General features: G+C 44.2%; 1 protein-coding gene across 1 annotated transcript in view; it reads left to right on the top strand.

Moving 5' to 3' along the window:
• Positions 1-12,500, top strand: part of LOC127927537 (disintegrin and metalloproteinase domain-containing protein 12-like) — a gene marked incomplete at its 5' end in the record, with an annotated part of 72,843 nt that overhangs the window by 58,118 nt on the left and 2,225 nt on the right. The window contains 2 exons of the mRNA XM_052514003.1: positions 2,034-2,142; positions 9,984-10,182. Of these exons, the coding sequence (XP_052369963.1) occupies positions 2,034-2,142; positions 9,984-10,182 (308 nt within the window). The remainder of the gene's footprint in view (positions 1-2,033; positions 2,143-9,983; positions 10,183-12,500) is intronic.

Genomic DNA, 12,500 nt, shown 5'->3' with positions numbered 1-12,500 from the left:
GGGTCAGGGTGAGTAGAGAACAGGGTCTGATCACTCTCTGGGGTCAGGGTGAGTACAGAACAGGGTCTGATCACTCTCTGGGGTCAGGGTGAGTAGAGAACAGGGTCTGATCACTCTCTGGGGTCAGGGTGGGTAGAGAACAGGGTCTGATCACTCTCTGGGGTCAGGGTGAGTAGAGAACAGGGTCTGATCACTCTCTGGGGTCAGGGTGAGTAGAGAACAGGGTCTGATCACTCTCTGGGGTCAGGGTGGGTAGAGAACAGGGTCTGATCACTCTCTGGGGTCAGGGTGAGTAGAGAACAGGGTCTGATCACTCTCTGGGGTCAGGGTGAGTAGAGAACAGGGTCTGATCACTATCTGGGGTCAGGGTGAGTAGAGAACAGGGTCTGATCACTATCTGGGGTCAGGGTGAGTACAGAACAGGGTCTGATCACTCTCTGGGGTCAGGGTGAGTAGAGAACAGGGTCTGATCACTCTCTGGGGTCAGGGTGAGTAGAGAACAGGGTCTGATCACTCTCTGGGGTCAGGGTGAGTAGAGAACAGGGTCTGATCACTCTCTGGGGACAGGGTGAGTAGAGAACAGGGTCTGATCACTCTCTGGGGTCAGGGTGAGTAGAGAACAGGGTCTGATCACTCTCTGGGGTCAGGGTGAGTAGAGAACAGGGTCTGATCACTCTCTGGGGACAGGGTGAGTAGAGAACAGGGTCTGATCACTCTCTGGGGTCAGGGTGAGTAGAGAACAGGGTCTGATCACTCTCTGGGGTCAGGGTGAGTAGAGAACAGGGTCTGATCACTCTCTGGGGACAGGGATGAGGGGTCAGAGAAGAGAACAGGGTCTGATCACTCTCTGGGGTCAGGGTGAGTAGAGAACAGGGTCTGATCACTCTCTGAGGGTCTGAGGGTGAGTAGAGAACAGGGTCTGATCACTCTCTGGGGACAGGGTGAGTAGAGAACAGGGTCTGATCACTCTCTGGGGTCAGATTGATTTTGCTGTTGTACAACACTGAGAGATGGGCTTCTAGGGGTCTGATTTCAGATTAGGAACAGGGTCTGATCTGTTGTGGGGTCAAATGAGAGAGATGGGTCTGACACTCTGAGGGGTTGAGTAGAGAACAGGGTCTTCCCTAGCCTGGGTTTGGCAACCTCTATCTGATCTTCTTCTCAAAACAATGGGTCATTAGGTCTTTGACTGGGAGACAGGAACCTTGAATCCGCTCCTCCCCAACGGGTTTGAGAAGGAGGAGAGGAACCTTGAATCCACTCCTCCCCAATGGGTTTGAGAAGGAGGAGAGGAACCTCGAATCCCTCCTCCCCAATGGGTTTGAGAAGGAGGAGAGGAGCCTAGAATCCCTCCTCCCCAATGGGTTTGAGAAGGAGGAGAGGAGCCTAGAATCCCTCCTCCCCAATGGGTTTGAGAAGGAGGAGAGGAGCCTAGAATCCCTCCTCCCCAATGGGTTTGAGAAGGAGGAGAGGAGCCTTGAATCCCTCCTCCCCAATGGGTTTGAGAAGGAGGAGAGGAACCTCGAATCCACTCCTCCCCAATGGGTTTGAGAAGGAGGAGAGGGGCCTCGAATCCACTCCTCCCCAATGGGTTTGAGAAGGAGGAGAGGAGCTTCGAATCCGAATGGGATTGAGAAGGAGGAGAGGAGCCTTGGATCCTCCTCCCCAATGGGTTTGAGAATGTGAGGAGAGGAGCCTTTTTACAATGAAAAACCTCCTCCCCAATGGGTTTGAGAAGGAGGAGAGGAGCCTTGAGAGGAATGGGTGTGAGGAGGAGGAGGATGTGAGGAGAGGAGGATGTGAGGAGAGGAGGGCCTCGAGGAGAGGAGGGATGAGAGGAGGAGAGGAGCCTCGAATCCACTCCTCCCCAAGGAGGATGAGAAGGAGGAGGATGTGAGGAGAGGAGGATGTGAGGAGAGGGGTTTGAGCCTCGAGGAGAGGAGGATGTGAGGAAACCACAGAAAGATGACATCAGATAAAGCCTGAGAAGTTACAGTCTGTCTCTGATGTTATATGTCCCCCATGTCTGATAGGAGCCAAGCCCGCCCCAGGGATCTGCTTTGAGAGAGTCAACTCGGCAGGAGATCCCTACGGGAACTGTGGGAAGGACTCCAAGGGATCCTTTGCCAAGTGTGAAGCTCCGTAAGACGACATACCAGTACACATATCCACTGTCTCTCAGCATGTGCTGGTTTTTAATGTTTTAATGTTAAAATGTTTCAATGCTAATTAATGGGTGTGACATTAGTGGGTGTGTCCCAAATCGAATCCTATTTCCTGTTTAGTGCACTACTCTTTACCAGTGCCCAATGGCCCCTGCTCAAACGCAGGGCACTAAACAAGGGAATAGGGTGCTATTCTGGGATGTTGACCTGAGTCATTCATCAACAGTCTCTTAATTGACTTAATGGCAGCAATGACAGACAACGGGATGAAACTGGGATTGACTGAGACCCTTTTACAATGAAAAACAATGTAGGACTGGGCTACAGTCTAATGTAGGACTGGGCTACAGTCTAATGTAGGACTGGACCCTTTGATACAGAAAACTAATGTAGGACTGGGCTACAGTCTGACTGGGATCTGAACCCTTTTACAATGAAAAACAATGTAGGACTGGGCTACAGTCTAATGTAGGACTGGGCTACAGTCTGACTGGGATTGACTGACCCTTTTACAATGAAAAACAATGTAGGACTGGGCTACAGTCTAATGTAAACTGGGACTGGGCTACAGTCTAATGTAGGACTGGTCTAATGTAGACTGGGCTAATGTTAAAATGTCTAATGTAGGACTGGGCTACAGTCTGACTGGGATTGACTGAGACCCTTTTACAATGAAAAACAATGTAGGACTGGGCTACAGTCTAATGTAGGGCTATTCTGGGATGTTGACTGAGACCAACAGTCTAATGACTACTGGGCTAAGTCTGAATGGGACTGAGACCCTACAATGAAAAACAATGTAGGACTGGGCTGACTGGGTCTATGTAGGACTGGGCTACAGACTGGGATTGACTGAGACCCTTTTACAATGAAAAACAATGTAGGACTGGGCTACAGTCTGACTGGGATTGACTGAGACCCTTTTACAATGAAAAACAATGTAGGACTGGGCTACAGTCTAATGTAGGACTGGGCTACAGTCTGACTGGGATTGACTGAGACCCTTTTACAATGAAAAACAATGTAGGACTGGGCTACAGTCTAATGTAGGACTGGGCTACAGTCTGGGCTACAGTCTGACTGGGCTACAGACCCTCTTTACAATGAAAAACAATGTAGGACTGGGCTACAGTCTGACTGGGATTGACTGAGACCCTTTTACAATGAAAAACAATGTAGGACTGGGCTACAGTCTGACTGGGATTGACTGAGACCCTTTTACAATGAAAAACAATGTAGGACTGGGCTACAGTCTAATGTAGGACTGGGCTACAGTCTAATGTAGGACTGGGCTACAGTCTAATGTAGGACTGGGCTACAGTCTGACTGGGATTGACTGAGACGCTTTTACAATGAAAAACAATGTAGGACTGGGCTACAGTCTAATGTAGGACTGGGCTACAGTCTAATGTAGGACTGGGCTACAGTCTGACTGGGACCCTTTTACAATGAAAAACAATTGACTGGGAGACCCTTTTACAATGAAAAACAATGTAGGACTGGGCTACAGTCTAATGTAGGACTGGGCTACAGTCTAATGTAGGACTGGGCTACAGTCTAATGTAGGACTGGGCTACAGTCTAATGTAGGACTGGGCTACAGTCTAATGTAGGACTGGGCTACAGTCTAATGTAGGACTGGGCTACAGTCTGACTGGGATTGACTGAGACCCTTTTACAATGAAAAACAATGTAGGACTGGGCTACAGTCTAATGTAGGACTGGGCTACAGTCTAATGTAGGACTGGGCTACAGTCTGACTGGGATTGACTGAGACCCTTTTACAATGAAAAACAATGTAGGACTGGGCTACAGTCTAATGTAGGACTGGGCTACAGTCTAATGTAGGACTGGGCTACAGTCTAATGTAGGACTGGGCTACAGTCTAATTGGGATTGACTGAGACCCTTTTACAATGAAAACTGGGCTACACAATGTAGGACTGGGCTACAGTCTAATGTAGGACTGGGCTACAGTCTACTGGGACTGACAGTCTTTTAGTCTAATGTAGGACTGGGCTACAGTCTAATGTAGGACTGGGCTACAGTCTGAGGACTGGGCTGGGACTGACTGAGACCCTTTTACAATGAAAAACAATGTAGGACTGGGCTACAGTCTAATGTAGGACTGGGCTACAGTCTGACTGGGATTGACTGAGACCCTTTTACAATGTAGGAAACAGTCTAATGTAGGACTGGGCTACAGTCTAATGTAGGACTGGGATTGACTGAGACCCTTTTACAATGAAAAACAATGTAGGACTGGGCTACAGTCTAATGTAGGACTGGGCTACAGTCTGACTGGGATTGACTGAGACTGGGCTTTTACAATGAAAAACACAATGAAAAACAATGTAGGACTGGGCTACAGTCTAATGTAGGACTGGGCTACAGTCTAATGTAGGACTGGGCTACAGTCTAATGTAGGACTGGGCTACAGTCTGACTGGGCTATTGTACTGGGCTAGAATGTAGGACCCAGTCTTTACAATGAAAAACAATGTAGGACTGGGCTACAGTCTAATGTGGGACTGGGCTGAGACCCTTTTACAATGAAAAACAATGTAGGACTGGGCTACAGTCTAATGTAGGACTGGGCTACAGTCTAATGTAGGACTGGGCTACAGTCTAATGTAGGACTGGGCTACAGTCTGATGGGATTGACTGAGACTGGGCTTTTACAATGAAAAACAAGGACTGGGCTACAGTCTAATGTAGGACTGGGCTACAGTCTAATGTAGGACTGGGCTACAGTCTAATGTAGGACTGGGCTACAGTCTGACTGGGATTGACTGAGACCCTTTTACAATGAAAAACAATGTAGGACTGGGCTACAGTCTAATGTAGGACTGGGCTACAGTCTAATGTAGGACTGGGCTACAGTCTAATGTAGGACTGGGCTACAGTCTAATGTAGGACTGGGCTACAGTCTAATGTAGGACTGGGCTACAGTCTAATGTAGGACTGGGCTACAGTCTAATGTAGGACTGGGCTACAGTCTAATGTAGGACTGGGCTACAGTCTGACTGGGATTGACTGAGACCCTTTTACAATGAAAAACAATGTAGGACTGGGCTACAGTCTAATGTAGGACTGGGCTACAGTCTAATGTAGGACTGGGCTACAGTCTGACTGGGATGTGACTGGGCTACAGTCTAATGTTAGGACTGAAAAGTCAATGTAGGACTGGGCTACAGTCTAATGTAGGACTGTCTAATGGGACTGGGCTGAGACTAATGTAGGACTGGGCTAAAATCTGGGCTACAGTCTAATGTAGGACTGGGCTACAGTCTAATGTAGGACTGGGCTACAGTCTAATGTAGGACTGGGCTACAGTCTGTAATGTCTAATGTAGGACTGGGCTACAGTCTAATGTAGGACTGGGATTGACTGAGACCCTTGTAGGACTGAAACAACTGGGCTACAGTCTAATGTAGGACTGGGCTACAGTCTGATGTAGGACTGAGACCCTTTTACAATGAAAAACTAATGTAGGACTGGGCTACAGTCTAATGTAGGACTGGGCTACAGTCTAATGTAGGACTGGGACTGGGCTACAGTCTAATGTAGGACTGGGCTACAGTCTAATGTAGGACTGGGCTACAGTCAATGTCTAATGTAGGACTGGGCTACAGTCTAATGTAGGACTGGGCTACAGTCTAATGTAGGACTGGGCTACAGTCTAATGGGATTGACTGAGACCCTTTTACAATGAAAAACAATGTAGGACTGGGCTACAGTCTAATGTAGGACTGGGCTAGTCTAATGTAGGACTGGGCTACAGTCTAATGTAGGACTGGGCTACTGGGCTACAGTCTAATGTAGGACTGGGCTGGGCTACAGTCTAATGTAGGACTGGGCTACAGTCTAATGTAGGACTGGGCTACAGTCTAATGTAGGACTGGGCTACAGTCTAATGTAGGACTGGGCTACAGTCTAATGGGAAAGTCTAATGTAGGACTGGGCTACAGTCTACTGGGCTTTCAGTCTAATGTAGGACTGGGCTACAGTCTAATGTAGGACTGGGCTACAGTCTAATGTAGGACTGGGCTACAGCCACTCTAGTCTATGTAGGACTGGGCTACAGTCTGGGCTAATGTAGGACTGGGCTACAGTCTAATGTAGGACTGGGCTACAGTCTAATGTAGGACTGGGCTACAGTCTAATGTAGGACTGGGCTACAGTCTAATGTAGGACTGGGCTACAGTCTAATGTAGTCTAATGTAGGACTGGGCTACAACAGTCTAATCTAATGTAGGACTGGGCTACAGTCAGTAATGTACTGTAGGACTGGGCTACTAATGTAGGACAACACTCTGTAGTTACTGTAGGACTGGGCTAAAACAGTCTAATGTAGGACTGGGCTACACAACTGGGCTACAGTCTAATGTAGGACTGGGGTTGAAATGAGTCCTAACAACAGGACTGGGTTGGGCTAAAAGTCTAATGTAGAACCTACTGGGCTAAAGAGTCCTAACAACAGTAAACTGGGGTGAAAAGGTCCTAACAGAACCTAAACTGGGGTTGAAAAGAGTCCTAACACAACAGAACCTAAACTGGGGTTGAAAAGAGTCCTAACACAACAGAACCTAAACTGGGGTTGAAAAGAGTCCTAACACAACAGAACCTAAACTGGGGTTGAAAAGAGTCCTGACAACACAACAGAACACTGTGATTTAGTTACTGTAGTTCTAACAACAGAGTAGTTACTGTAGTTCTAACAACACAGTAGTTACTGTAGTTCTAACAACACAGTAGTTACTGTAGTTCTAACAACACAGTGGTAACTAACAACACAGTAGTTACTGTAGTTCTAACAACAACAGTTCTAACAACACAACAGGACTGTGCAGTAGTTACTGTAGTTCTAACAACACAGTAGTTACTGTAGTTCTAACACACAGTAGTTACTGTAGTTCTAACAACACAACAGAACACTGTGCAGTAGTTACTGTAGTTCTAACAACACAGTAGTTACTGTAGTTCTAACAACACAGTAGTTACTGTAGTTCTAACAACACAGTAGTTACTGTAGAACAACTAGTAGTTACTGTAGTTCTAACAACACAGTAGTTACTGTAGTTCTAACAACACAGTAGTTACTGTAGTTCTAACAACACAGTAGTTACAGTTCTAACAACACAGTAGTTACTGTAGTTCTAACAACACAGTAGTTACTGTAGTTCTAACAACACAGTAGTTACTGTAGTTCTAACAACACAGTAGTTACTGTAGTTCTAACAACTAGTTACTGTAGTTCTAACAACACAGTAGTTACTGTAGTTCTAACAACACAGTAGTTACTGTAGTTCTAACAACACAGTAGTTACTGTAGTTCTAACAACACAGTAGTTACTGTAGTTCTAACAACACAGTAGTTACTGTAGTTCTAACTGTAGTTCTAACACAGTAGTTACTGTAGTTCTAACAACACAGTAGTTACTGTAGTTCTAACAACACAGTAGTTACTGTAGTTCTAACAACACAGTAGTTACTGTAGTTCTAACAACACAGTAGTTACTGTAGTTCTAACAACACAGTAGTTACTGTAGTTCTAACAACACAGTAGTTACTGTAGTTCTAACAACACAGTAGTTACTGTACTGTTTCTAACAACACAGTAGTTACTGTAGTTCTAACAACACAGTAGTTACTGTAGTTCTAACAACACACAGTTACTGTAGTTCTAACAACACAGTAGTTACTGTAGTTCTAACAACACAGTAGTTACTGTAGTTCTAACAACACAGTAGTTACTGTAGTTCAGTAGTTCTAACAACACTAACAACACAGTAGTTACTGTAGTTCTAACAACACAGTAGTTACTGTAGTTCTAACAACACAGTAGTTACTGTAGTTCTAACAACACAGTAGTTACTGTAGTTCTAACAACACAGTAGTTACTGTAGTTCTAACAACACAAGTAGTTACAGAACAGTAGTTACTGTAGTTCTAACAACACAGTAGTTACTGTAGTTCTAACAACACAGTAGTTACTGTAGTTCTAACAACACAGTAGTTACTGTAGTTCTAACAACACAGTAGTTACTGTAGTTCTAACAACACAGTAGTTACTGTAGTTCTAACAACACAGTAACAACACAGTTTACTGTAGTTCTAACAACACAGTAGTTACTGTAGTTCTAACAACACAGTAGTTACTGTAGTTCTAACAACACAGTAGTTACTAGTAGTTACTGTAGTTCTAACAACACAGTAGTTACTGTAGTTCTAACAACACAGTAGTTACTGTAGTTCTAACAACACAGTAGTTACTGTAGTTCTAACAACACAGTAGTTACTGTAGTTCTAACAACACAGTAGTTACTGTAGTTCTAACAACACAGTAGTTACTGTAGTTCTAACAACACAACAGTAGTGTGCAGTAGTTACTGTAGTTCTAACAACACAGTAGTTACTGTAGTTCTAACAACACAGTAGTTACTGTAGTTCTAAACAACACAGTAGTTACTGTAGTTCTAACAACACAGTAGTTACTGTAGTTCTAACAACACAGTAGTTACTGTAGTTCTAACAACACAGTAGTTACTGTAGTTCTAACAACACAGTAGTTACTGTAGTTCTAACAACACAGTAGTTACTGTAGTTCACAACACAGTAGTTACTGTAGTTCTAACAACACAGTAGTTACTGTAGTTCTAACAACACAGTAGTTACTGTAGTTACTGTAGTTCTAACAACACAGTAGTTACTGTAGTTCTAACAACACAGTAGTTCTGACTGTAGTTCTAACAACACAGTAGTTACTGTAGTTCTAACAACACAGTAGTTACTGTAGTTCTAACAACACAGTAGTTACTGTAGTTACTGTTCTAACAACACAGTAGTTACTGTTAGTTCTAACAACACAGTAGTTACTGTAGTTCTAACAACACAGTAGTTACTGTAGTTCTAACAACACAGTAGTTACTGTAGTTCTAACAACACAACAGAACACTAGTTACTGCAGTAGTAGTTACTGTAGTTCTAACAACACAGTAGTTACTGTAGTTCTAACAACACAGTAGTTACTGTAGTTCTAACAACACAGTAGTTACTGTAGTTCTAACAACACAGTAGTTACTGTAGTTCTGTCTAACACAGTAGTTACTGTAGTTCTAACAACACAGTAGTTACTGTAGTTCTAACATTGTATGGTTTGACTCACAGTAGTTACACAACAGAACACTGTGCAGTAGTTACTGTAGTTCTAACAACACAGTAGTTACTGTAGTTCTAACAACACAGTAGTTACACAGTGTTTGTAGTTCTAACAACACAGTAGTTACTGTAGTTTGACTAGTACAGTACACTTAGTGCAGTAGTTACTGTAGTTCTAACAACACAGTAGTTACTGTAGTTCTAACAACACAGTAGTTACTGTAGATCTAACAACACAGTAGTTACTGTAGTTCTAACAACACAGTAGTTACTGTAGTTCTAACAACACAGTAGTTACTGTAGTTCAGTGGCGTCAAACTCAACCCTGCAGTGTCTGCAGGTTTTCGCTCCTCCATTGTGCTTAATCGATCAATTAAGGTCATTGATTAGTTTATTAAGAACTCCCCTCACCTGGTTGTCTAGGTCTTCATTTGATACAAATTGAAAGGAAATAACGCAGTAACCAGCAGGCGCACAGCCCTCCAGGAAATCATTTTGACACCACTGTTGTAGATGGTTGGAGAGAACGTCAAGTTATTTGACAGCTAAGACTCTAGCTCCAGTAACAATGAAATATCATTCAGGTGAATACCTTTAGTTGTTTTTTCTAATCTAGTGATTAATGGGGTGTTGTTTGTTGTTTGTTGTTGTTGTTTACAGAGATGCTAAGTGCGGCAAAATACAGTGTCAAGGAGGAGCCAACCGGCCAATAATAGGCACCAATGCCGTCTCCATAGAAACCAACATCCCCCTCCAAGAGGGGGGCCGAATCCTGTGCCGGGGGACCCATGTCTACCTGGGGGACGACATGCCTGACCCAGGCCTCGTCATGTCGGGCACAAAGTGTGGCGACGACATGGTGAGAACTCAACACCGTTACCCTGTTCACGCCACTGGGCCGTCGGTCCATCCAGGAGAGAGTGTGTTGTTGTTGTTGTTGTTGTTGTTGTTGTTGTTGTTGTTGTTGTTGACAGGGGTTAACTGTGCTGGCCTCTGGGCATGTGTCCACAATAGTAGCTCGAACTGTGCAGGGAAGGACAATGGGAAAAGAAAATATCTGGGTCAGCATTGTATGGTTTGACTCAGCATTGTATGGTTTGACTCAGCATTGTATGGTTTGGTCAGCATTGTATGGTTTGGCTCAGCATTGTATGGTTTGACTCAGCATTGTATGGTTTGGGTCAGCATTGTATGGTTTGGCTCAGCATTGTATGGTTTGGCTCAGCATTGTATGGTTTGACTCAGCATTGTATGGTTTGACTCAGCATTGTATGGTTTGGCTCAGCATTGTATGGTTTGACTCAGCATTGTATGGTTTGGCTCAGCATTGTATGGTTTGACTCAGCATTGTATGGTTTGGCTCAGCATTGTATGGTTTGACTCAGCATTGTATGGTTTGACTCAGCATTGTATGGTTTGGGTCAGCATTGTATGGTTTGACTCAGCATTGTATGGTTTGACTCAGCATTGTATGGTTTGACTCAGCATTGTATGGTTTGGCTCAGCATTGTATGGTTTGACTCAGCATTGTATGGTTTGGCTCAGCATTGTATGGTTTGACTCAGCATTGTATGGTTTGACTCAGCATTGTATGGTTTGGCTCAGCATTGTATGGTTTGACTCAGCATTGTATGGTTTGGCTCAGCATTGTATGGTTTGACTCAGCATTGTATGGTTTGACTCAGCATTGTATGGTTTGACTCAGCATTGTATGGTTTGACTCAGCATTGTATGGTTTTGGGTCAGCATTGTATGGTTTGACTCAGCATTTAGATTTTGGGTCAGCATTGTATGTTTGACTCAGCATTGTATGGTTTGACTCAGCATTGTATGTACAGCTTTTGGGTCAGCATTGTATGGTTTGACTCAGCATTGTATGGTTTGACTCAGGTTTGACTCAGCATTGTATGGTTTGACTCAGCATTGTATGGTTTGACTCAGCATTGTATGGTTTGGGTCAGCATTGTATGGTTTGACTCAGCATTGTATGGTTTGACTCAGTATGGTACAGTTTTATGGGTCAGCATTGTATGGTTTGGCTCAGCATTGTATGGTTTGACTCAGCATTGTATGGTTTGACTCAGCATTGTATGGTTTGACTCAGCATTGTATGGTTTGACTCAGCTCTGAACTAGCCAATCGAGTCCAATTGATCTGTGACATACAGCTCTGAACTAGCCAATCGAGTCCAATTGATCTGTGACACTGGTTACAGCCATTTAGTTTTAATTGGTTTGACTCAGCCCTGTATGGGCAGTGACCGTGGCAGGAAAATTGTATGTACAATTGATTGACATCAGCTGAACTAGTGTCCAATTGATCTGTGACATACAGCTCTGAACTCTGTCTGATCTGTCATACAGCTCTGAACTAGCCAATCGTCTGATCTGTGACATACAGCTCTGAACTGTCTGAGTCCAATTGATCTGTGACATACAGCATTTAGTGTAACTATAACTAAGATGTGCCAATGTTCTGTCAATCTGTCTGTCTGTCTGTCTGTCTGTCTGTCTGTCTGTCTGTCTGTCTGTCTGTCTGTCTGATCTGTCTCTCTCTTCTACACATCAGTGTAGTATAACTAAGATGTGGGTTGGGCTGTTCTGTCTGTCTGTCTGTCTGTCAGCAGTGTCTGTCTTCTGTCTGCCTGTCTGGGCTCTTGACCTCTCTACACATCAGTGTAGTATAACTAAGAGTGGGTTGTCTGTTCTGTCTGTCTGTCTGTCTGTCTGTCTGTCTGTCTGTCTGTCTGTCTGTCTGTCTGTCTGTCTGTCTGTCTGTCTGTCTGTCTGTCTCTCTCTCTCTACACATCAGTGTAGTATAACTAAGATGTGGGTTGGGCTGTTCTGTCTGTCTGTCTGTCTGTCTGTCTGTCTGTCTGTCTGTCTGTCTGTCTGTCTGTCTGTCTGTCTGTCTCTACACATCAGTGTAGTATAACTAAGATGTTGGTTGGGCTGTTCTGTCTGCCTGTTCTCTGCCTGCCTGTCTATCTGTCTGTCTGCTCTCTGTCTGCCTGTTCTCTGTCTGTCTGCCTGCCTGTCTGTCTGTGTCTCTCTCTCCCTCTCTTGCTAGCTCTCTCTCTCAATTCAATCTCAATTTAAGGGATTTATTAGCATGGGAAACATGTGTTAACATTGCCAAAGCAAGTGAGGTAGATAAATAAACATAAATTAAATAAAC

Source organism: Oncorhynchus keta, unplaced genomic scaffold (assembly GCF_023373465.1).
Source record: "Oncorhynchus keta strain PuntledgeMale-10-30-2019 unplaced genomic scaffold, Oket_V2 Un_scaffold_14_pilon_pilon, whole genome shotgun sequence".
NCBI classification, from domain to species: Eukaryota; Metazoa; Chordata; class Actinopteri; order Salmoniformes; family Salmonidae; genus Oncorhynchus; species Oncorhynchus keta.
Note: the sequence above shows the minus strand (reverse complement) of the source record. Positions and strands in the feature narration are given on the sequence as shown.